A 26,820-nucleotide genomic window follows, 5' to 3' on the forward strand; every position below is an offset into this window, starting at 1 on the left:
TTAGGCCTGTCTTCATGGCAGCACGAGGATGACTAGACACCCTGCTGACCATGTGGTCGGCAATAAATTATAAATATTAAAATTCTATTGTTATTTTCCTGTCAAAATTATAAAATGTACCTACTTTTATGCATTTAGGGAGAAATTGGGACCGATAGGGTTGTGGGTATGCAGTCCCACATGGTGCTGTCCACATTCACACAGCACTGGTCACACCCACACAATACTGGTCATAGCTTCATAAAATAAGCCCCAAACCCACATGGACCTTAATACAGCCCTGCAAAGAACAATACTAATGTCAGATACCTGTATATTATATTATATTATAATTACGTACACACCAATAGGCAACATTTTAGCCACTTACCAGATACTGCTGCATCACCGTTGAGGAAGAGTGCCATACCAAGGACCATCATCAACCCCAAAGTCAGAATATAAGGCCTCCGCCTCCCCCAGCGAGACCGACAGTAATCACTGGCAGAACCTACCACTGGCTGGAGAATGAAACCAAGGATGGGGCTGATGAGCCAAACAAGACTATACAATCTCTTAGGGAGTCCCACACTGAGCAAGATAGGGGTCACAAAAGCAGCTTCCACCGCATACAAGTTCTCTCTCCCGAACATGACCATGCTGTGCATGATAAGCCTGCCGGTGGACCTTTTAGGTGGCTCCATGGACTGAAAGATCTCTTCATCCATCTGATCAAGGCTGCTGCTGTACTCCAGGCTCTTTGTATGGGGTTGAATACTGGTGCTGGCAATGCGCTCTGTGGGCTCCTGAAACTCCACATTCTTGGAGAGAGTCATATCTCAGCCAGCCAGGAGCAATATTCGCAGCAGTGGATGGACAATGTTCCTCTTTGGCTGTGGAGGAGGTTCAGCCTTGCACACAGAGCTTTAAAGGGAGGTGGGACTCTCTCTCTGCTCCTTACATAGCTGGAAGATCACAAGTTTGGGAGGAAGAGGGAAAATCATGTGAATGTCAACTTAAGAAGCTTTAACTTTCTGACAGTTCGTCAGCTTCATTTGGAAGAAGAAAAAAAACCCACATTGGTTAAATAGAGAACTCCAAGTTATCACAAGGTACATGCAGAATGTGTAACGTTTCTTGTGGCCCATAAACTGTGCATTGTTAATAATCGTCATTATGTAAGATCCGGTTATTTTCATAATAAAAGCACGTGGGGGGAAAAAAGGGTCATGACTTTGCCATTCGCTTAATTATATTATTAAACTCCTATTTCTGTGTGCGTTCAGAAATCAGGTTTGGAATTACTTAAATGTGTATAAGAAAAAATAATAATAGTATTACTCAAATTATTCAGGTTCTATGGCTGAACCAGGTTAAATGCAGGCATCAATTAAGTCAGCCATAGAACATGTGTAATTCATGAGTCCCGGTTTAAAAGCATAGTATGATAAGCCTACAATATGTGTGTGAAAATTATATATATATATATATATATATATATATATATATATATACATACACTTAACCCACGATCCCTTTAAACTGTGCCAGACATGGATTATACATGTATTCTGGCTGATTGAAACCAGGTGAAAGACAGGCTTGAATCAGCCAGCCACAGAAACTGTGTAATTCATAAGTGTCTCAGTTTATAGGATAGCATGGTAAGCCTATATATAGTTACTTGATCAGATGAGGTCAAACATCTTTTCTTAATTTATACACTAAAGTTTCTCTGGTAATAATATACAGAACAGCAATGATATGCTCCAGGTAAATCAATAACATTTATTTGCAAAACAAAACAGAAGTAGGTATTTTGGGTGGTTGCATCAATATACATCCAGTGAGTTGACTAAGAACTAGCAATATAAATAAGGTATGTTGATACAGTAGGTTGCATTCCACCAAAACTGGCTCCAAAGTATTGTATGCTTTATGGCAGTGGTTCTCAAACTCGGTCCTCAGGACACAACACAGGTCATGTGTACCTCCAAACATAACCCTCTTTACTAGGGGCAGAATGCTCTGCTCCTTGACTTCCCTCTTACTGTATGATTGCCACCACCCATGATAAAACACCTTTCTTATCCATTAACCTGTTTTTAACAGGTTAAAAAAACAGGTGCTGGCCATAATTAAATGAAGAGAAAAATCCAGAAGCAGAGCATTGTGTCCCTCCTGGAGAGGGTCGTGTTAGGAGGTATGTGTTTTCCAGGTCACCGAGCTCAGGTGTACTCATTACTCACTGACACATTTTAAAACATCCGCAGGTGGAGCTAATTATTTCACTTGCAATTCTGTGAGGAGACCTGGAAAACATGAACTGCTTCAGCTGAGTTTGAGAACCTGTGCTTTAAGGGATACATTTATCAAACTTCCGTACAAATAGATAGAAATACATAATTGGTAGGTTTAACATACTATCCTTTTAAACTGGGGCACTCATGAATTACATAGGTTCTATGGTTGGCTTAATTCAAGTCAGCATTTCGCCTGGTTTCAGTCAGCCAAAGAACCTGTGTAGTTCATGAGAGTCCTAGTTTAAAGTAGAGATGTGCGGGTTCGGTTTTACCCAGGTCTCAAAACGGCATCTTATTGGCTCACGGATGTCACGCGTTTTGGATAGCCAATAAGAAAAACCTGAGTAAAACCGAACCCACACATCTCTAATTTAAAGGTATGGCGAGCCTAATAATTACTTGCAGACAGCAGAGTTTCCTAAACTCTGACATTATAGGTCAGGTTGTAAAGATATCCATGCTTGAGCACAGGTGACTTAATTAACACCTCAGCCAATTTGATTTAAACTTCTGGACTCTGCATGGATAGCCTTAAAGCCTGGACTGTAATGACACCAAGTTTGGGAAACTGTCATACAGTAGTATACAATAGTTTTGTATTTGGTGACTTGTGCTCTGTTCCCAATAATCTTAGTGACCATCCTTTCTGGACTGCTCCGGTCACAGGCAGAATGAGTCTAATGGCCACTTTCACTCCCCAAAGCTTGGATTTTGCACCAGTTCAGTGATTGTGTTCTTTGGGTTTCGCCCTATTTTTTTTTTTTTTTTTAAATTGATCTATTTTGTACCTCCATGTAGAGAACATTTGTAGACACAGTCAGAGCAGTACAATGTAACTCCACAAATGCTCTAGGTACCCTGGTATAACAGAAAGATGGTGCACATCAAGGCATACTTGCCTACCTGACCCTCTCCATGAGGGAGAAAATGCTCTGTTCCTGGACTTTCCTGGTAATGTATGATTGCCATCACCTGTGGTGAAACACCTTTCTTATCAATTAACTAGCTCACCACAGGTGATGGCAATCATACATTACCAGGAAAGTCCTGGAACAGAGCATTTTCTCCCTCATGGAGAGGGTCAGGTAGGCAAGTATGCATCAGGGGTAGGCAACTTGTGGAACTACACATGGCAGCATTCCCTGCCACAGTTTTATAGGCCCTACACACTTGCCGATTTTTAGAAAGATATGAACGATCTCGTTCATAAATGAACGAGAACTCGTTCATATCTTTCAGTGTGGAGACTCCAGCGATGAACGATGCGCGGCCCCGCGCTCGTTCATCGCTGGTCTCCCGTCGGCTGTGCATGCAGGCCAATATGGACGATCTCGTCCATATTTGCCTGCACTTCAATGCAGCCGCGTGACGGGGGGAGTGAAGAAACTTCACTCCCCCCGTCACTGCCCCCCCGCCGCCGGGTCGCTCGTCGGCCGTATCCGCCGTCGGGCAGCTCGGCGGCGGGTCGGCCAGTGAGTAGGGCCCCTTACTGTTAGCACACCTCACAACATGACTCTCTCCTGGAGGGACAGAATGCTCTGCTCCTGGACTTCCCTCTTCACTTGTGATTGCCCTCACCTGTGCTGAAACGCCTTTCTTATCCATTAAATCTGTTCAGTACAGGTGATAGCAATAATAAATTAAGAGAAAAGTCCAGAAACAGAGCATTGTGTCCCTCCTGGAGAGGGTCATGTTGGGAGGTATGCGTTAGGCGCACAGGTTCTCAAACTCGGTCCTCAGGACCCCACACAGTGCATGTTTTGCAGGTCTCCTCACAGAATCGCAAGTGAAATAATAAGCTCCACCTGCGGACCTTTTGAAATGTGTCAGTGAGTAATTAATACACCTGTGCACCTGCTGGGTTACCTGCAAAACATGCACTGTGTGGGGTCCTGAGGACCGAGTTTGAGAACCACTGCGTTAGGGCACAGGTTCTCAAACTCGGTCCTCAGGACCCCACACAGTGCATGTTTTGCAGGTCTCCTCACAGAATCACAAGTGAAATAATTAACTCCACCTGCGGACCTTTTAAAATGTGTCAGCGAGTAATTAATACACCTGTGCACCTGCTGGGTTACCTGCAAAACATGCACCGTGTGGGGTCCTGAGGACCGAGTTTAAGAACCACTGCGTTAGGGTATGCTAAAACTGTGGCAGGTGTTGCTGGGACTTATAGTTCCTCAGCAGCTGGAGTGCCACAATTGCCAACCCCTGGTGCACATCAAGGCCACCATGATGTAGATATATTTGCAGGCTGTACCAATGTTCATGGGACCAATTAGAAACTGGTGATGACCTAATGAATGAATCAGTGTTAGATCCAATTTAGGTAAAGTTAAGGTGGGTACACACGGCATGATATGTCACTGAACGACACATCGTGCCCGGTGGGAGGCCGGCATCGGCAAATGCTTACACACTTGCCGATGCCGGCAGCGACAAACGGCGACGCGGGGGCCATGTTGTATTCAGGCAGCATGGCATTGCTAACGACAGCCCCAGAACTTCTCGCATGTTCAAAAGATCTGAGGCCATCGATATCGGTCAAGGATATAAATACTTGAGCACAGGAGACTTAATTGGCATTAGTAAATGGCAGAGTTTGGGAAACCCTGCTATAGACACATTTTAATGATACAAGTTTTAAGCAGTTTGTCCTTTTTCTATCAATACAATAGATTTCTGCTAGCACAGATTTTTGCATGACAATGCACTTTTCTTGCGTTTATTAATGTTATGCATTCTGAATCATAGGCGTGCGCAGATGCCAACATGGGGAAGCTGTCTCGGACTCCCACCCACTGCATTATGGTCTACTCCCCTCCCCTTCCAGGACATAGACTGCTCACCTGGGCAGCCCAGTTGAGTAGTCTTATGTCCCAGAGCAAGGGGTGGAGGAGGTAGTCCGATACCCGGCGGAGGGGGGAAGTCAGAAACGGCACCCCCATGTCAGTGTCTGTGCACGTCTATGTTCTGGATGCAAAATATCTTAAAATATGTAGGATATTCAACTTAAATAACAATAAAAGGGCCGGTATGTATAAATAATGTTTTATTTCTCTAAAATAGGTGAAAAACATGACATTTTTGCCTCTTATGAATATTAATAATATTTTTTTGTATAGGAAAGTGAGAAACTCTGTTTTCATCAGTGTTAAATTCCTGCGCATCATCCAGCGTCACATGACCTTTTCCATTCCCAATACAGGTGGATGAAGACTGGAGAGGATAGAGTTTGACTTAACACAATTCTGTAACAAGGAAAGAGAAGACAGTATGACATGTGTGGGTGGAAAGGAACCAGCTGTGCGCGGCATGGTGGCTGGGAAGACCGGCTGATGAGATACATTTAGGAAGAAGCTTTTGAATAGAAAAGAAAAAATATACCTAGATAGATTTTTATGTACTGCTGAGGTTAACGATGAAGCCAGGGAAATAAAGGACTTGGGGCAGATGTACTAAGCCTTGGAGTGTGATAAAGTGGTGAGAGATAAACTATCAACCTATCAGCTCCTGTCCTTTTTCGAACACAGCTTGTAACATGGCAGTTAGGAGCTGATTGGTTGGTAGTTTATCTCTCCACAACTGACCATGGAAAGTTATGTCTGCGTTATGTCCCACATGCCAGCACATGGCTCTACACAAGAATTTCAGTTTTACTAAAGCTTCTAAAAAAATGAACAGTGGTGTTGTTGGCCAAACCAACCAATCAGATCCTGTCTATCATTTTCTAGGATTTAACATTTAATCTGATTGGTTGCTATGGGTAACATCACCACGTTTCATTTTTAGATGTTTTCGTAAATCTACCCCTGGATCTCCTTCCCTACTGTAGTATGCTGATTGCACAAATATAACTTGTCTGCTATTTATTACAAATAAATCATTTCTTTTTGAGCATCATTCATCAGATATTTCCTTTTTATATACAGGGGTTTATGTATTAAGCCTTGGAGAGAAATGAAGTGGATGGAGATATAAAGTACCAGCCAATCATCTCCTAACTGTCATGAAAAATGAGTTATATGCTGGTTGGTTGGTACTTATCTCGCTCCAAGGTTTAGTACACAGATCCGACAGTCACCTGACTGCTGATTAAAGGGATTGGTCACACTGTAGACTATTTAGTGGTCAGTTTCTAACAGTCCTCAATTATATCGCTCATCACATTGGTTCCACAATTCACTTATGTGTCACAGATGGGCTACATATGAGATCCCAGCAGACGGGATGCCGGCCGTCATACTACCGACAGCGGCATCACGTCTGCTGGAATCCTGGCAGGGAGTTCCCTCAGGGGCTCGCTGTGCGTGCCACGGGTTCTATTCCCACTCAGTTGGGGGCGTGGATTCACCAACCGAGTGGGAATTATGGGCCGGTGTCGGGATTCCAGTGTCGATCTCCTTAACGTCAGGATCCCAACAGCCGGTAAACTGACCGCATCCCTCACAGAGTACGCTTTAAATTACCATTCCAGCACTGGAGAAAACCTTAGCTGGCAGGGTGACTGGGTTGGTTCCGTGTTACCGGTGGCTGGGATACTGGTGGTTAACATCCCGCCGCAGAATGCTGGCGGTGGGGGTGAGTGCAACAAAGCTCCTTGCGGGCTTGCTGCGCTCGCCACAGGTTCTAGTCCCACTCTATGGGTGTCGTGGCATGCTGACTGTCGGGATTTTCAGCGATTGGGATAGAATGGTCGGTATTGTGTCACATAACTACATGTCCCTGGATATCTGTGTAAAGGGCCCCATACACTAGAGCGATAATGCCCGATTTCGGGCATTTGGCCCGATATATCGGATGAAATCGGGCATTTTGGAGGCGTATCCGATCCGCGTTCCCGTGAGCATCGGATCGGATCCTCCAGATTGAATGTGCTGCACATTCAATCTGGTCCGACCCCACAGGCATGGCTGGGATCGCCCAAGATACATCATATGCAAAAGGACAGCATACAATGAATCGTGGTCGAGCCTGTCCCCCTGGGAGGCTGCCGGGGGCGATCACTAGAGATGAGCGGGTTCGGTTCCTCTGAATCCGAACCCGCCCGAACTTCAGGTTTTTTTACACGGGTCCGAGCGACTCGGATCTTCCCGCCTTGCTCGGTTAACCCGAGCGCGCCCGAACGTCATCATCACGCTGTCGGATTCTCGCGAGGCTCGGATTCTATCGCGAGACTCGGATTCTATATAAGGAGCCGCGCGTCGCCGCCATTTTCACACGTGCATTGAGATTGATAGGGAGAGGACGTGGCTGGCGTCCTCTCCGTTTAGAAATAGATAGGAGAGTGAGAGTGAGACACTTCATTTACTGGAGCTTAGGAGGAGTACTCAGAGAGTGCAGAATTTTGCTGATAGTAGTTAGTTAGTTATACTAGTGACTGACCAGTGAGACCACCAGTGCAGTTTTATTATTATTTAATATAATCCGTTCTCTGCCTGAAAAAAACGACACACAGTGACTCAGTCACATACCATATCTGTGCTCAGCCCAGTGTGCTGCATCATCTATGTATAATATCTGACTGTGCTCACACAGCTTAATTGTGGGGGAGACTGGGGAGCAGTTATAGGTTATAGCAGGAGCCAGGAGTACATATTAAACAGTGCACACTTTTGCTGCCAGAGTGCCACTGCCAGTGTGACTGACCAGTGACCTGACCACACTGACCACCAGTATATTGTGATTGTCTGCCTGAAAAAGTTAAACACTCGTCGTGTGACTTGTGTGGTGTTTTTTTTATTCTATAAAAAACTCATTCTGCTGACAGACAGTGTCCAGCAGGTCCGTCATTATATAATATATACCTGTCCGGCTGCAGTAGTGATATATATATATTTTTTATATCATTATTTATCATCCAGTCTATACTAGCAGCAGACACAGTACGGTAGTTCACGGCTGTAGCTACCTCTGTGTCGGCACTCGGCAGTCCATCCATAATTGTATACCACCTACCCGTGGTTTTTTTTTTCTTTCTTCTTTATACATACTACATCTCATTATCATCCAGTCTATATTAGCAGCAGACACAGTACAGTACGGTAGTCCACGGCTGTAGCTATCTCTGTGTCGGCACTCGGCAGTCCATCCATAATTGTATACCACCTACCCGTGGTTTTTTTTTTCTTTCTTCTTTATACAAACTACATCTCATTATCAACCAGTCTATATTAGCAGCAGACACAGTACGGTAGTCCACGGCTGTAGCTACCTCTGTGTCGGCACTCTGCAGTCCATCCATAATTGTATACCACCTACCCGTGGTTTTTTTTTCTTTCTTCTTTATACATACTACATCTCATTATCAACCAGTCTATATTAGCAGCAGACACAGTACGGTAGTCCACGGCTGTAGCTACCTCTGTGTCGGCACTCGGCAGTCCATCCATAATTGTATACCACCTACCCGTGGTTTTTTTTTTTCTTTCTTCTTTATACATACTACATCTCATTATCATCCAGTCTATATTAGCAGCAGACACAGTACAGTACGGTAGTCCATGGCTGTAGCTATCTCTGTGTCGGCACTCGGCAGTCCATCCACAATTGTATACCACCTACCCGTGGTTTTTTTTTCTTTCTTCTTTATACATACTACATCTCATTATCAACCAGTCTATATTAGCAGCAGACACAGTACGGTAGTCCACAGCTGTAGCTACCTCTGTGTCGGCACTCGGCAGTCCATCCATAATTGTATACCACCTACCCGTGTTTTTTTTTTCTTTCTTCTTTATACATACTACATCTCATTATCAACCAGTCTATATTAGCAGCAGACACAGTACGGTAGTCCACGGCTGTAGCTACCTCTGTGTCGGCACTCGGCAGTCCATCCATAATTGTATACCACCTACCCGTGTTTTTTTTTTTTCTTTCTTCTTTATACATACTACATCTCATTATCAACCAGTCTATATTAGCAGCAGACACAGTACGGTAGTTCACGGCTGTAGCTACCTCTGTGTCGGCACTCGGCAGTCCATCCATAATTGTATACCACCTACCCGTGGTTTTTTTTTCTTTCTTCTTTATACATACTACATCTCATTATCAACCAGTCTATATTAGCAGCACACACAGTACAGTACGGTAGTCCACGGCTGTAGCTATCTCTGTGTCGGCACTCTGCAGTCCATCCATAATTGTATACCACCTACCCGTGTTTTTTTTTTCTTTCTTCTTTATACATACTACATCTCATTATCATCCAGCCTATATTAGCAGCAGACACAGTACAGTACGGTAGTCCACGGCTGTAGCTATCTCTGTGTCGGCACTCGGCAGTCCATCCATAATTGTATACCACCTACCCGTGGTTTTTTTTTCTTCTTTATACATACTACATCTCATTATCAACCAGTCTATATTAGCAGCAGACACAGTACAGTACGGTAGTCCACGGCTGTAGCTATCTCTGTGTCGGCACTCGGCAGTCCATCCATAATTGTATACCACCTACCCGTGGTTTTTTTTTTCTTTCTTCTTTATACATACTAAATCTCATTATCATCCAGTCTATATTAGCAGCAGACACAGTACGGTAGTTCACGGCTGTAGCTACCTCTGTGTCGGCACTCGGCAGTCCATCCATAATTGTATACTAGTATCCATCCATCTCCATTGTTTACCTGAGGTGCCTTTTAGTTGTGCCTATTAAAATATGGAGAACAAAAATGTTGAGGTTCCAAAATTAGGGAAAGATCAAGATCCACTTCCACCTCGTGCTGAAGCTGCTGCCACTAGTCATGGCCGAGACGATGAAATGCCAGCAACGTCGTCTGCCAAGGCTGATGCCCAATGTCATAGTACAGAGCATGTCAAATCCAAAACACCAAATATCAGTAAAAAAAGGACTCCAAAACCTAAAATAAAATTGTCGGAGGAGAAGCGTAAACTTGCCAATATGCCATTTACCACACGGAGTGGCAAGGAACGGCTGAGGCCCTGGCCTATGTTCATGGCTAGTGGTTCAGCTTCACATGAGGATGGAAGCACTCAGCCTCTCGCTAGAAAACTGAAAAGACTCAAGCTGGCAAAAGCACCGCAAAGAACTGTGCGTTCTTCGAAATCCCAAATCCACAAGGAGAGTCCAATTGTGTCGGTTGCGATGCCTGACCTTCCCAACACTGGACGTGAAGAGCATGCGCCTTCCACCATTTGCACGCCCACTGCAAGTGCTGGAAGGAGCACCCGCAGTCCAGTTCCTGATAGTCAGATTGAAGATGTCAGTGTTGAAGTACACCAGGATGAGGAGGATATGGGTGTTGCTGGCGCTGGGGAGGAAATTGACCAGGAGGATTCTGATGGTGAGGTGGTTTGTTTAAGTCAGGCACCCGGGGAGACAACTGTTGTCCGTGGGAGGAATATGGCCACTGACATGCCTGGTGAAAATACCAAAAAAATCAGCTCTTCGGTGTGGAAGTATTTCAACAGAAATGCGGACAACAGGTGTCAAGCCGTGTGTTGCCTTTGTCAAGCTGTAATAAGTAGGGGTAAGGACGTTAACCACCTCGGAACATCCTCCCTTATACGTCACCTGCAGCGCATTCATAATAAGTCAGTGACAAGTTCAAAAACTTTGGGCGACAGCGGAAGCAGTCCACTGACCAGTAAATCCCTTCCTCTTGTAACCAAGCTCACGCAAACCACCCCACCAACTCCCTTAGTGTCAATTTCCTCCTTCCCCAGGAATGCCAATAGTCCTGCAGGCCATGTCACTGGCAATTCTGACGAGTCCTCTCCTGCCTGGGATTCCTCCGATGCATCCTTGCGTGTAACGCCTACTGCTGCTGGCGCTGCTGTTGTTGCTGCTGGGAGTCGATGGTCATCCCAGAGGGGAAGTCGTAAGCCCACTTGTACTACTTCCAGTAAGCAATTGACTGTTCAACAGTCCTTTGCGAGGAAGATGAAATATCACAGCAGTCATCCTGCTGCAAAGCGGATAACTGAGGCCTTGACAACTATGTTGGTGTTAGACGTGCGTCCGGTATCCGCCGTTAGTTCACAGGGAACTAGACAATTTATTGAGGCAGTGTGCCCCCGTTACCAAATACCATCTAGGTTCCACTTCTCTAGGCAGGCGATACCGAGAATGTACACGGACGTCAGAAAAAGACTCACCAGTGTCCTAAAAAATGCAGTTGTACCCAATGTCCACTTAACCACGGACATGTGGACAAGTGGAGCAGGGCAGGGTCAGGACTATATGACTGTGACAGCCCACTGGGTAGATGTATGGACTCCCGCCGCAAGAACAGCAGCGGCGGCACCAGTAGCAGCATCTCGCAAACGCCAACTCTTTCCTAGGCAGGCTACGCTTTGTATCACCGCTTTCCAGAATACGCACACAGTGTTAGGTTCCTGGTGCTCAGAACAATGGAGATGTTATGAAGCGAGTCCAGAGCACCAGGACGTAATGCTGGGAAAGGGGAATGGAAAGGGAATAGCCCCTGGCGCCCTAACTCCGTTGTCTCGCCCGTGTGGTCAGAAATCCCCTGCGAGACTATGGTTGCTTGAGCCCATGGCAGCCGCGTTTGAAGGGCGGATTATGTCTGCCCAACTCCGATGCCCCCTCAGGTCTTAATGGGAGACAAAGGGAAATCCGAGACAGGGTGATAACAAGGGGCCCTCTGACTAAACAACCAGGCCAGGGGCTACAAGCTAACTGACTAAACCTGAGGTATGTGCGGTAACCCGCCAGGGAAAAGGACAACCAAAATCCACTAGTCCGTACTCCTACCCAGCACCGCTGGATACCAGAGTGGATCTGTGGGAGCGGAATCCTCCGCAAAAGCTCCGGAACACAAATAATAAAAGATAAATAATTAAGCGGCCCAGCCGCAACACACGGCTACGCCGTGACTCACGAACACCACTGGATGTTCAAAGGTGCTCAGTCAGGACTCCAGGAACAGATGACGACTTCCGAGTACAGGACAACTGAGAACAGGAACGACCGGATACAGCAGGACTGGAAACACTTTCAGCAAACAGATTCAGCATTCAGGAAGCTCAGGAACTAGCAGGAACCAAGCTCAGAACTCAAGCAGACTGAAAACCCAGAAATATCACCAGCATCTGCGAACTGCAATCAGCCAGCATATAACAGAGAGGCCTAATTAATAATCCAGTGCAGCTGGCCTATTGCAGGACTCCAAGCTGACAAGATGCAATTAGCAGCCAGATGAGGCTGAACACATGGGAACAAGCTGCAATTGCACAGACTCACCAGCGGCAGCAGACAAGAGTAATCTAAAACAGAGCAATGGGAAATCCTGGCATGCAAGACAACTAAATAAACATAAAATAGAAATGAACCACTACCTGTGGTTCATAACAGTATCCCCTCCTTAAGGGTGAGCTCCGAGCACCCCATGACACCCACGGGGAACATAAACAGAAGTATAACATAAAATACATAACAAAAATGCAAAACAGGAATGAGCCACAGCCGTGGCTCATAACACACAGCTGAAAACCTCTTACGGCAACTGAGGAAGATCATCGCGGAATGGCTTACCCCAATTGGACTCTCCTGTGGATTTGTGGCATCGGACAACGCCAGCAATATTGTGTGTGCATTAAATATGGGCAAATTCCAGCACGTCCCATGTTTTGCACATACCTTGAATTTGGTGGTGCAGAATTTTTAAAAAAACGACAGGGGCGTGCAAGAGATGCTGTCGGTGGCCAGAAGAATTGCGGGACACTTTCGGCGTACAGGCACCACGTACAGAAGACTGGAGCATCACCAAAAACTACTGAACCTGCCCTGCCATCATCTGAAGCAAGAAGTGGTAACGAGGTGGAATTCAACCCTCTATATGCTTCAGAGGTTGGAGGAGCAGCAAAAGGCCATTCAAGCCTATACAATTGAGCACGATATAGGAGGTGGAATGCACCTGTCTCAAGCGCAGTGGAGAATGATTTCAACGTTGTGCAAGGTTCTGATGCCCTTTGAACTTGCCACACGTGAAGTCAGTTCAGACACTGCCAGCCTGAGTCAGGTCATTCCCCTCATCAGGCTTTTGCAGAAGAAGCTGGAGACATTAAAGGAGGAGCTAACACGGAGCGATTCCGCTAGGCATGTGGGACTTGTGGATGGAGCCCTTAATTCGCTTAACAAGGATTCACGGGTAGTCAATCTGTTGAAATCAGAGCACTACATTTTGGCCACCGTGCTCGATCCTAGATTTAAAGCCTACCTTGGATCTCTCTTTCCGGCAGACACAAGTCTGCTGGGGTTGAAAGACCTGCTGGTGAGAAAATTGTCAAGTCAAGCGGAACGCGACCTGTCAACATCTCCTCCTTCACATTCTCCCGCAACTGGGGGTGCGAGGAAAAGGCTCAGAATTCCGAGCCCACCCGCTGGCGGTGATGCAGGGCAGTCTGGAGCGACTGCTGATGCTGACATCTGGTCCGGACTGAAGGACCTGACAACGATTACGGACATGTCGTCTACTGTCACTGCATATGATTCTCTCAACATTGAAAGAATGGTGGAGGATTATATGAGTGACCGCATCCAAGTAGGCACGTCACACAGTCCGTACTTATACTGGCAGGAAAAAGAGGCAATTTGGAGGCCCTTGCACAAACTGGCTTTATTCTACCTAAGTTGCCCTCCCACAAGTGTGTACTTCGAAGGAGTGTTTAGTGCCGCCGCTCACCTTGTCAGCAATCGGCGTACGAGGTTACATCCAGAAAATGTGGAGAAGATGATGTTCATTAAAATGAATTATAATCAATTCCTCCGCGGAGACATTGACCAGCAGCAATTGCCTCCACAAAGTACACAGGGAGCTGAGATGGTGGATTCCAGTGGGGACGAATTGATAATCTGTGAGGAGGGGGATGTACACGGTGATATATCGGAGGATGATGATGATGAGGTGGACATCTTGCCTCTGTAGAGCCAGTTTGTGCAAGGAGAGATTAATTGCTTCTTTTTTGGTGGGGGTCCAAACCAACCCGTCATATCAGTCACAGTCGTGTGGCAGACCCTGTCACTGAAATGATGGGTTGGTTAAAGTGTGCATGTCCTGTTTATACAACATAAGGGTGGGTGGGAGGGCCCAAGGACAATTCCATCTTGCACCTCTTTTTTCTTTAATTTTTCTTTGCGTCATGTGCTGTTTGGGGAGTGTTTTTTGGAAGGGCCATCCTGCGTGACACTGCAGTGCCACTCCTAGATGGGCCCGGTGTTTGTGTCGGCCACTAGGGTCGCTTATCTTACTCACACAGCTACCTCATTGCGCCTCTTTTTTTCTTTGCGTCATGTGCTGTTTGGGGAGGGTTTTTTGGAAGGGACATCCTGCGTGACACTGCAGTGCCACTCCTAGATGGGCCCGGTGTTTGTGTCGGCCACTAGGGTCGCTTATCTTACTCACACAGCTACCTCATTGCGCCTCTTTTTTTCTTTGCGTCATGTGCTGTTTGGGGAGGGTTTTTTGGAAGGGACATCCTGCGTGACACTGCAGTGCCACTCCTAGATGGGCCCGGTGTTTGTGTCGGCCACTAGGGTCGCTTATCTTACTCACACAGCTACCGCATTGCGCCTCTTTTTTTCTTTGCGTCGTGCTGTTTGGGGAGGGTTTTTTGGAAGGGACATCCTGCGTGACACTGCAGTGCCACTCCTAGATGGGCCCGGTGTTTGTGTCGGCCACTAGGGTCGCTTATCTTACTCACACAGCTACCTCATTGCGCCTCTTTTTTTCTTTGCGTCATGTGCTGTTTGGGGAGGGTTTTTTGGAAGGGACATCCTGCGTGACACTGCAGTGCCACTCCTAGATGGGCCCGGTGTTTGTGTCGGCCACTAGGGTCGCTTATCTTACTCACACAGCTACCTCATTGCGCCTCTTTTTTTCTTTGCGTCATGTGCTGTTTGGGGAGGGTTTTTTGGAAGGGACATCCTGCGTGACACTGCAGTGCCACTCCTAGATGGGCCCGGTGTTTGTGTCGGCCACTAGGGTCGCTTATCTTACTCACACAGCTACCTCATTGCGCCTCTTTTTTTCTTTGCGTCATGTGCTGTTTGGGGAGGGTTTTTTGGAAGGGACATCCTGCGTGACACTGCAGTGCCACTCCTAGATGGGCCAGGTGTTTGTGTCGGCCACTAGGGTCGCTTAGCTTAGTCATCCAGCGACCTCGGTGCAAATTTTAGGACTAAAAATAATATTGTGAGGTGTGAGGTATTCAGAATAGACTGAAAATGAGTGGAAATGATGGTTTTTGAGGTTAATAATACTTTGGGATCAAAATGACCCCCAAATTCTATGATTTAAGCTGTTTTTTAGGTTTTTTGGAAAAAAACACCCGAATCCAAAACACACCCGAATCCGACAAAAAAAATTCGGTTAGGTTTTGCCAAAACGCGGTCGAACCCAAAACACGGCCGCGGAACCGAACCCAAAACCAAAACACAAAACCCGAAAAATTTCCGGCGCTCATCTCTAGCGATCACCCGCTACATGTCTGTCTGACAAGTCATGGAAGTGTATGGGGCCCTTAAGAGCTGCCCAGTGAGTCCTCTTCATGACATCACATGTGTGGGATTGGGACCGGCCCAGGGCGCACTGTTGCCCTGCTTTGGCACCTACATGAAGCAATGGAAAATCCCAATGAATATAAAGTACACAATGTAAAAACTTACTGTGTAACAAGGATCCATTATAGGCCTGTAACTCCGCTCCCTGTAATGTAATACAGTAGCATAAACTAGTCAACAAAAAACCTTTGTTTTCTCCAACACTAATTCGGGCTTTGTGGTGCATACCCCAACCTCGTGAAGTAGGTTGCCAGACAACCCTGGCACCAGCCCTGCTATTGATGAATAATGGGGCAGATGTATTAAGCCTGGAGAAGGGATATAGAAGTGATAAGTGGAAGGTCATAACGCACCAACCAATCAGCTCCTGTCATTTTTTAAATACGTAATGATTGGCTGGTGTGTTATCACCTTGCACTTATCACTGCTTTATCCCTTCTCCAGGCTTCATACATCTGCCCAACTGTGTTTTATGATCCACGCCAATGTGCTCTACTAACCATTTACAGGAAATCAAAGGAGCTTACTGTATATTGCTTTATTCAGGTGGGAGGTGAATAGAAAGAAGGGCAGTAGAGTAATATCTGTCGGGTGGAAGAGCGGGACCAGAAGAAGGGGTGTCAGTAACCTTGTTAGCACTATACCCATTTGCGTCAACAATAATTTCTATCTCCCTCATGAGGAGTCGCTCATTCCAGGCATTGCCTATTCTGCCCAGTGTAATCCTATCAAGGGAGCCTACAATTACTATAAGGGACGCCTACTCCTCTCTGTATACTACTTATTCAGGGAAGGGTATTCTGCTCAGTGGGCTGCTCACTGCGTGTCTGCCATCAGGGCAGTGCCGCCTCTGCTCCACCTTCACTCTCACCAGGGAGTCTGCGTCACCGCCCCTGCCTGCAGGGAGGACTCTGCTGACAACTCATGACACATAAGGGTAAAAGTACTGGGCTCTGGCTGCTGCTCACCAACTCCAGTCACCAGGAACAGAGGCTCTGTCGGTTACTACGCATAGCGCCTGCTCACAACACCTTCCTAAGATGGCCGCTGCAACTGTCCGCTCTGCTCTCCAACGGTTTCCTCAGCCGGCTGCAGCTGGTTCCCACAGCTTCTAGCTCATGTGACCTGCTGCTGGCTTACAGCAGTCTATATCCGCTATATATGTTAAATTGAATGTCTTTTAAGTTCTGGTTAGGTGCCACAAAGACACACTGGCCACCTGTACACACAGAACGATATTTATCCTTGTTTATTTATATGGCGCCATAAGAGTTTTGCAGTGCCTAACAAAGTACATACACGGATGGGGGATATAGAGTCATTCAGATGTGGTTGGAGTTGCTGTGTCCGCAGCACACTAAAGATTAGCAGTACTTTGTGCATGTGCAGGACCCGTTCTGCACATGTGCAAATGGGTCCTGCGACGCAGGATGACATCAGACTACGGCCTCCATTTATCAAAGCAGAGGTGTGTTGCCACCACTGCAGGGTAGGGAAGGGGCCAGGATCTCCGTCACAGGATGGAGATTTCCTAGCCTCCAGGTAGAAGCTGCGGTAGCCGTCTTGCGCAACCTCATGGGTCACACAGCCGGCCGATGCCGTCAGAAATGATCCGATACCGGGTCCTAGTATGCAGTTTTCAGTAATGCAGCAGAAGGTGTGGCGCCCCCTACTGCATTATCATATTAGAGCTATCACTGCTGCTTCTATGTATGCAGCAGCGATAGCTCCTCCAACCACATCTGAATGACCCCCATAGCGCACGCTATATATATATATATCATTTATTGGTCACATCCAGAAGCATGCCCTTGTCTGGCGTGCAGAACATCAGATGTGACGTCGCTGACTATTCGCAGGAGCATACAATTAAGGGTACACACTAGACTATGTGGGCGATATATGTGGCTCCGATCCACAGTATCAGACGGCATATTATCTTATGTGTACCCACCCTAAAAGTTACGTTATAATTTTTATAACATTATAATAAGAGTGCAACACAAAGGCCTTTTTCGCTTTTGGTCTGTCTCTACAGACCGCTTTCTTTGAGTATTATGTAGAGATGTGTCCTCGCACCAAACAGCCCTTCTCGGCGCGTGATTCCCCTTGCGAGCGGCGCTGAGCATCTTTTTAGCTTGTATGTACTGTATGTCTTAATCGCACAAATTAAACAATCAAATGTGATAAAACCACTTAATAAGACTGCACTGATCAATCTGAGTGAGTATGAATCTGTATAAGAAGTGCTATGATGCAGCGGCTGCAGCTTCTTCTCACGCCAAGTTCCGTTTGTACATATTTAAAACGGATTGCTGTACGGCTAAAGTCGCGGCCCAGTTTCTCTGGTATGTGGTTAAGTGTTGTTTCGCTGCGCCTTCGGTGACAGAAATATAAAGAAAAACTAGCTACGCTGCTCTTCGTGGCTCAGTCGCACCAAGTAGTTTGCGGCTCGGTGTACGAGGTCACATCGCTACTAGAGATATTGCGACTTCTCAGCCGCCGCTTTGTTATTTACTTATTAACACTACAAGCTCACATTTCTGCATACAAACTGAACAAGCCTGTACAGAAGAGCCCTGCTAATTCTCTGTAGCACTATGGTGGTCATTCCGAGTTGATCGCTCACTAGCAGATTTTAGCAGCCGTGCAAACGCTATGTCGCCGCCCACTGGGAGTGTATCTTAGCTTAGCAGAAGTGCGAACGAAGGGATCGCAGAGCGGCTACAAAATATTTTGTGCAGTTTCAGAGTAGCTTCAGACCTACTCAGCGTTGCGATCGCTTCAGACCGTTCAGTTCCTGTTTTGACGTCACGAACACGCCCTGCATTCGCCCAGCCACGCCTGCGTTTTTCCTGGCATGCCTGCGTTTTTTCGAATACTTCCTGAAAATGATCCGTTGACACCCAGAAACGCCCTCTTCCTGTCAATCACTCTGCGGCCAGCAGTGCGTCTGAAAAGCTTTGCTAGACCTTGTGTGAAACTACATCGTTTGTTGCAAAAGTACGACGCGCGTGCGCATTGCGCAGAAGTGCCTTTTTTTGCCTGATTGCTGCGCAGCGAACGAATGCAGCTAGCGATAAACTCGGAATGACCCCCTTTTTACATTGAATGATACACAATTCAACAAAAAAGAAAATACATTTTTATTTTGTCTCAAACATTTTCAAAATATATTTGTATATGCATTTGAACATAATTGGTTAAAAAAAAATATTTTTTTTCAAGTATATATTACGTATAAATTAAATGGCGACTCTTGCTATTTCCCACAGATAGAATTATAACTGTGCTTTTGGCTTATTACAGGTAATTACTTCAGAAGACTGAAGGACAGAAATTTCGTCAGTACTAAAGCCGTATTCTGTCAGCACTTCATGTGTGTGCTCCCCGATAAAAGGATCCCGGCCGGAACACGGAGCGGCGGGGGTTCTGGACAGGACAGGAGCTGGCCGTGGGCTCACTTCCCCTTCATCGTTTGAAATAAAAGATCCTCGTTCCTCATTGTGCTGATGGGTTGGAGCATTGTCAAAGGACAACACGGGTGTCACGCATGCGTCCATGCCGTCAAAGATCTGACACCATTGTTCCTGCGTCTTTTCCAGGAATTTCTCCGTAAATATTCTCTTTAATGCAGGCCAATCGGAAAAACTCATGTGATTGGAGAGGTAAGCGGGATCAAGCTGAAGGCCTGTAGATAACAAAATTAAATACATCTTATTAAAATATATACTAAATAATAGTTACCAGTTCGTAAAAATGACGGAACAGCATAACAATAATGTCAGCGGCTGTGCGTGCCGGAACGGAGCAGCAGTTGAGTTGCTCCATTGGGCGCCATCTAGTGGCCAGCACTTCCCCACAGGTATAGGATACATACGGTATATACACATCTAGTATTTTTAAAGAAAACAACCAATTCTAAGCAGTGCTGTATATACAGTAAGGAAGTGTCGTAAAAGAGCAAAATGGAAACATAGGACATAGGGGCAGATGTATTAACCTGGAGAAGGCATAAGGAAGTGATAAACCAGTGATATGTGCAAAGTGATAAAGGCAGCAGCCAATCAGATCCTAACTGTTACTTTACATATTGGAGCTGATTGGCTGTTGGCTTTATCACCTTGCACATATCACTGGTTTATCACTTCCTTATGCCTTCTCCAGGTTAATACATCTGCCCCATAGTGACCAAATGTATAAAAATAAGTCACATAGAAGTGGTCACTTTCCTAGTCTTCAGACCTTGGCCTGGAGGAAGTGAACCGTTTGTCCTCCTTACAGCTTCTATTGCTCCCAAGGTCCTGCAAACTACTCGCCCTGCAGATTTCCACATAGAACCTATCAGGGACATTTCCCCTGTGTAATCATGCTTAAAATGTGTTTTTGGTGCAAGGGACAGAGAGGCATAGGGATTTATAGGTCAAAAGTAATGGAGACTACAAAGGGTTCCTAAAAAGTCTCTTAAAGGGGAATTCAATTAGTCCCGTTAATATGTCGGGGGTAAAGAAGGTTGGTAGCCTTGCGCTTTAACACCTGAGGCTATGCAACTGCAGCCCTTTTTTCTCATCTGGTTAATTAACTCTTAACGGGCGTTAACACATAGGGAGGAATTCAATTGTTTGAAAAGTCGGTTGGGTGTCTGTTTTTTCCCTGTCTATTAGATAGGACAAAACAGACTCCCAACTGACTTTTCAAACGATTGAATAACCCCCCATAGAATCCGGGATAAGTTCCTGGACCTATGTGTTAACACGACAGCGCACCCAAAAATGGGCCATTTATCGGGGATTTATTTTCTAGCCTGCTCAGGCTTGAAAAATATTCCATCTTAACTGCTGCCTGTCTTCTGGGCTAAATAGATAGCGACGGGATCAATTAGCCAGTGGCAAATTACTGCAGCTAACTGAATTCCACTCCTTAGACTTCTATTCATTTTTAGCAGCTGAACATATATGAAACCAGTGTATTGTCAATGACCATTGAAATTGCCCCAAGTGCCGTGTAATTTTAGAGGATCCTGATGAAAGTTTACATTTGAAACGTTGATAACTGCAACTGCGGTGGTAACCATTTTTTTCTCTTTTTTTTACAAGTCCTATTCTTACCCACCTGTTACTATCAGCCGTGGATGGCCCTGGGACACTATGCATTGTAAAATGGCAGGAGTGCTGGATCAGTGGGACTATATATATATATATATATATATATATATATATATATATATATATATATATATATATATATATATATATATATATATATATATAAAAATATGTATGTATGTATGTATGTATGTTTGTTCTTCATTGGTTCCTACATGGCTTGATCGATCTGGACCAAACTTGGTACATACACTCTTCATTATCCAACTTAAAATACTGGCAAGGTTCAAACTAAGCAAATGCACCCCTTTCGGGCCAGGACCATATATCTTATATATAAAATTAATTGGTCTGTATGTCTACTGAAATACCATCAGGGAGGTGTTTGATTGGATCAAAAATGTATTCTGCAGCAAGACAACGACCCCAAACATACAGCCAATGTCATAAATAACTATCTTCAGCCTAAAGAAGAACAAAGAGTTCTGGAAGTGATGATATGGCCCCCAACCTGATCCCAACATCGAGTCTGACTGGGATTACATGAAGAGACAGATGGATATGAGCAAGCCTACATCCACAGAAGATCTGCGCTTAGTTCTCCAAGATGTTTGGAACAACCTCCATGTTGAGTTCCTTCAAAAACTGTGTGCAAGTGTACCTAGAAGAATTGATGGTGTATTGAAGGCAAAAGGTGGTCACGCCAAATATTGATTTGATTTAGATTTCTCTTCTGTTCATTCACTTTGCACTTTGTTAATTGATAATAAGAATTTACTTACCGATAATTCTATTTCTCATAGTCCGTAGTGGATGCTGGGGACTCCGAAAGGACCATGGGGAATAGCGGCTCCGCAGGAGACTGGGCACAAAAGTAAAGCTTTAGAACTACCTGGTGTGCACTGGCTCCTCCCCCTATGACCCTCCTCCAAGCCTCAGTTAGGATACTGTGCCCGGACGAGCGTACACAATAAGGAATGATTTTGAATCCCGGGTAAGACTCATACCAGCCACACCAATCACACCGTACAACTTGTGATCTGAACCCAGTTAACAGCATGATAACAGAGGAGCCTCTGAAAAGATGGCTCACAACAATAATAACCCGATTTTTTGTAACAATAACTATGTACAAGTATTGCAGACAATCCGCACTTGGGATGGGCGCCCAGCATCCACTACGGACTATGAGAAATAGAATTATCGGTAAGTAAATTCTTATTTTCTCTGACGTCCTAGTGGATGCTGGGGACTCCGAAAGGACCATGGGGATTATACCAAAGCTCCCAAACGGGCGGGAGAGTGCGGATGACTCTGCAGCACCGAATGAGAGAACTCCAAGTCCTCCTCAGCCAGGGTATCAAATTTGTAGAATTTAGCAAACGTGTTTGCCCCTGACCAAGTAGCTGCTCGGCAAAGTTGTAAAGCCGAGACCCCTCGGGCAGCCGCCCAAGATGAGCCCACTTTCCGTGTGGAATGGGCTTTTACAGATTTTGGCTGTGGCAGGCCTGCCATAGAATGTGCAAGCTGAATTGTACTACAAATCCAACGAGCAATAGTCTGCTTAGAAGCAGGAGCACCCAGCTTGTTGGGTGCATACAGGATAAACAGCGAGTCAGATTTTCTGACTCCAGCCGTCCTGGAAACATATATTTTCAGGGCCCTGACTACGTCCAGCAACTTGGAATCCTCCAAGCCCCTAGTAGCCGCAGGCACCACAATAGGCTGGTTTAAGTGAAATGCTGAAACCACCTTAGGGAGAAATTGAGGACGAGTCCTCAATTCTGCCCTGTCCGTATGAAAAATTAGGTAAGGGCTTTTATAGGATAAAGCCGCCAATTCTGAGACACGCCTGGCTGAGGCCAGGGCTAACAGCATTACCACTTTCCATGTGAGATATTTTAAGTCCACAGTGGTGAGTGGTTCAAACCAATGTGATTTCAGGAACCCCAAAACTACATTGAGATCCCAAGGTGCCACTGGAGGCACAAAAGGAGGCTGTATATGCAGTACCCCCTTGACAAACGTCTGAACTTCAGGAACTGAAGCTAGTTCTTTTTGGAAGAATATTGACAGGGCCGAAATTTGAACCTTAATGGACCCTAATTTTAGGCCCATAGACAGTCCTGTTTGCAGGAAATGCAGGAAACGACCCAGTTGAAATTCCTCTGTAGGGGCCTTCCTGGCCTCACACCACGCAACATATTTACACCAAATACGGTGATAATGTTGCACAGTTACATCCTTCCTGGCTTTGATCAGGGTAGGGATGACTTCATCCGGAATGCCTTTTTCCTTCAGGATCCGGCGTTCAACCGCCATGCCGTCAAACGCAGCCGCGGTAAGTCTTGGAACAGACATGGTCCCTGCTGGAGCAGGTCCTTTCTTGGAGGTAGAGGCCACGGGTCTTCCGTGAGCATCTCTTGAAGTTCCGGGTACCAAGTCCTTCTTGGCCAATCCGGAGCCACGAGTATAGTCCTTACTCCTCTCCTTCTTATGATTCTCAGTACCTTGGGTATGAGAGGCAGAGGAGGAAACACATACACTGACTGGTACACCCACGGTGTTACCAGAGCGTCCACAGCTATTGCCTGAGGGTCCCTTGACCTGGCGCAATATCTGTCCAGTTTTTTGTTGAGGCGGGACGCCATCATGTCCACCTTTGGTTTATCCCAACGGTTCACAATCATGTGGAAGACTTCTGGGTGAAGTCCCCACTCCCCCGGGTGGAGATCGTGTCTGCTGAGGAAGTCTGCTTCCCAGTTGTCCACTCCCGGAATGAACACTGCTGACAGTGCTATCACATGATTTTCCGCCCAGCGAAGAATCCTTGCAACTTCCGTCATTGCCCTCCTGCTTCTTGTGCCGCCCTGTCTGTTTACGTGGGCGACTGCCGTGATGTTGTCCGACTGGATCAGCACCGGCTGACCCTGAAGCAGAGGCCTTGCCTGACTTAGGGCATTGTAAATGGCCCTTAGTTACAGGATATTTATGTGAAGTGACGTTTCCATGCTTGACCACAAGCCCTGGAAATTTCTTCCCTGTGTGACTGCTCCCCAGCCTCTCAGGCTGGCATCCGTGGTCACCAGGACCCAGTCCTGAATGCCGAATCTGCGGCCCTCTAGAAGATGAGCACTCTGCAACCACCACAGGAGAGACACCCTTGTCCTTGGAGACAGGGTTATCCGCTGATGCATTTGAAGATGCGATCCGGACCATTTGTCCAGCAGATCCCACTGAAAAGTTCTTGCGTGGAATCTGCCGAATGGAATCGCTTCGTAAGAAGCCACCATTTTTCCCAGGACCCTTGTGCATTGATGCACTGACACTTGGCCTGGTTTTAGGAGGTTCCTGACTAGGTCGGATAACTCCCTGGCTTTCTCCTCCGGGAGAAACACCTTTTTCTGTACTGTGTCCAGAATCATTCCTAGGAACAGCAGACGTGTCGTCGGAATCAGCTGCGATTTTGGAATATTTAGAATCCATCCGTGCTGTCGTAGTACTACTTGAGATAGTGCTACTCCGACCTCTAACTGTTCTCTGGACCTTGCCCTTATCAGGAGATCGTCCAAGTAAGGGATAATTAAGACGCCTTTTCTTCGAAGAAGAATCATCATTTCGGCCATTACCTTGGTAAAGACCCGGGGTGCCGTGGACAATCCAAACGGCAGCGTCTGAAACTGATAGTGACAGTTCTGTACCACAAACCTGAGGTACCCTTGGTGAGAAGGGCAAATTGGGACATGGAGGTAAGCATCCTTGATGTCCAGAGACACCATATAGTCCCCTTCTTCCAGGTTCGCTATCACTGCTCTGAGTGATTCCATCTTGAATTTGAACCTTTGTATGTAAGTGTTCAAGGATTTCAGATTTAAAATAGGTCTCACCGAGCCGTCCGGTTACGGTACCACAAACAGCGTGGAATAATACCCCTTTCCCTGTTGTAGGAGGGGTACCTTGATTATCACCTGCTGGGAATACAGCTTGTGAATGGCTTCCAATACCGCCTCCCTGTCGGGGGGAGACATTGGTAAAGCAGACTTCAGGAACCGGCGAGGGGGAGACGTCTCGAATTCCAATTTGTACCCCTGAGATACTACCTGCAGGATCCAGGGGTCCACTTGCGAGTGAGCCCACTGCGCGCTGAAATTCTTGAGACGGGCCCCCACCGTGCCTGAGTCCGCTTGTAAGGCCCCAGCGTCATGCTGAGGACTTGGCAGAAGCGGGGGAGGGCTTCTGTTCCTGGGAAGAGGCGGTCTGCTGCAGTCTTTTTCCCCTTCCTCTGCCCCGGGGCAGATACGAGTGGCCTTTTGCCCGCTTGCCCTTATGGGGACGAAAGGACTGAGCCTGAAAAGACGGTGTCTCTTTCTGCTGAGAGGTGACCTGGGGTAAAAAGATGGATATCCCAGCCGTTGCCGTGGCCACCAGGTCCGATAGACCGACCCCAAATAACTCCTCCCCTTTATACGGCAATACTTCCATATGCCGTTTGGAATCCGCATCACCTGACCACTGTCGCGTCCATAACCCTCTTCTGGCAGAAATGGACAGCGCACTTACTCTTGATGCCAGAGTGCAAATATCCCTCTGTGCATCTCTCATATATAGAAATGCATCCTTTAAATGCTCTATAGTCAATAATATATTGTCCCTGTCCAGGGTATCAATATTTTCAGTCAGGGAATCCGACCAAGCCACCCCAGCACTGCACATCCAGGCTGAGGCGATTGCTGGTCGCAGTATAATACCAGTATGTGTGTATATACTTTTTAGGATATTTTCCAGCTTCCTATCAGCTGGTTCCTTGAGGGCGGCCATATCAGGAGACGGTAACGCCACTTGTTTTGATAAGCGTGTGAGCGCCTTATCTACCCTAGGGGGTGTTTCCCAACGCGCCCTAACCTCTGGCGGGAAAGGGTATAATGCCAATAATTTTTTAGAAATTAGCAGTTTTTTATCGGGGGAAACCCACGCTTCATCACACACCTCATTTAATTCATCTGATTCAGGAAAAACTACGGGTAGTTTTTTCACACCCCACATAATACCCTTTTTTGTGGTACTTGTAGTATCAGAAATGTTCAAAACCTCCTTCATTGCCGTGATCATGTAACGTGTGGCCCTACTGGAAAATACGTTTGTTTCCTCACCGTCGACACTGGAGTCAGTGTCCGTGTCTGGGTCTGTGTCGACCACCTGAGGTAACGGGCGCTTTAGAGCCCCTGACGGTGTTTGAGACGCCTGTACAGGTATTAACTGATTTGCCGGCTGTCTCATGTCGTCAACAGTCTTTTGTAAAGTGCTGACACTATCACGTAATTCCTTCCATAAGACCATCCAGTCAGGTGTCGACTCCCTAGGGGGTGACATCACTAATACAGGCAATTGCTCCGCCTCCATACCATTTTCCTCCTCATACATGTCGACACAACGTACCGACATACAGCACACACACAGGGAATGCTCTGATAGAGGACAGGACCCCACTAGCCCTTTGGGGAGACAGAGGGAGAGTTTGCCAGCACACACCAGAGCGCTATATATATACAGGGATAACCTTATATAAGTGTTTTTCCCTTATATAGCTGCTGTATAGATTTATCTGCCAAATTAGTGCCCCCCCTCTCTTGTTTTACCCTGTTTCTGTAGTGCAGGACTGCAGGGGAGAGTCAGGGAGCTTCCCTCCAACGGAGCTGTGAGGAAAAATGGCGCCAGTGTGCTGAGGAGATAGGCTCCGCCCCCTTCTCGGCGGCCGTTCTCCCGCTTTTTTATGGAAAAACAGGCATGAGTTAAATGCATCCATATAGCCCAGGAGCTATATGTGATGCATTTTTTGCCCCCTAAGGTGTTTATATTGCGTCTCAGGGCGCCCCCACCCAGC

At 46.4% G+C, this 26,820-nt stretch overlaps 2 protein-coding genes across 2 annotated transcripts in view; both read right to left on the reverse strand.

Moving 5' to 3' along the window:
• Positions 1-16,897, reverse strand: part of SLC45A2 (solute carrier family 45 member 2) — a 300,223-nt gene extending 283,326 nt beyond the window's left edge. Inside the window, exons 1-2 of the mRNA XM_063960601.1 lie at positions 16,803-16,897; positions 371-944 (exon numbers count right to left, since the gene is read on the reverse strand). Of these exons, the coding sequence (XP_063816671.1) occupies positions 371-815 (445 nt within the window). The 5' untranslated portion in view covers positions 816-944; positions 16,803-16,897. The remainder of the gene's footprint in view (positions 1-370; positions 945-16,802) is intronic.
• Positions 16,898-18,956: 2,059 nt separating this feature from the next.
• Positions 18,957-26,820, reverse strand: part of AMACR (alpha-methylacyl-CoA racemase) — a 79,929-nt gene continuing 72,065 nt past the window's right edge. The window contains exon 6 of the mRNA XM_063925108.1: positions 18,957-19,525. Within this exon, the coding sequence (XP_063781178.1) occupies positions 19,116-19,525 (410 nt within the window). The 3' untranslated portion in view covers positions 18,957-19,115. The remainder of the gene's footprint in view (positions 19,526-26,820) is intronic.

This window comes from Pseudophryne corroboree, chromosome 1 (assembly GCF_028390025.1).
Source record: "Pseudophryne corroboree isolate aPseCor3 chromosome 1, aPseCor3.hap2, whole genome shotgun sequence".
NCBI classification, from domain to species: domain Eukaryota; kingdom Metazoa; phylum Chordata; class Amphibia; order Anura; family Myobatrachidae; genus Pseudophryne; species Pseudophryne corroboree.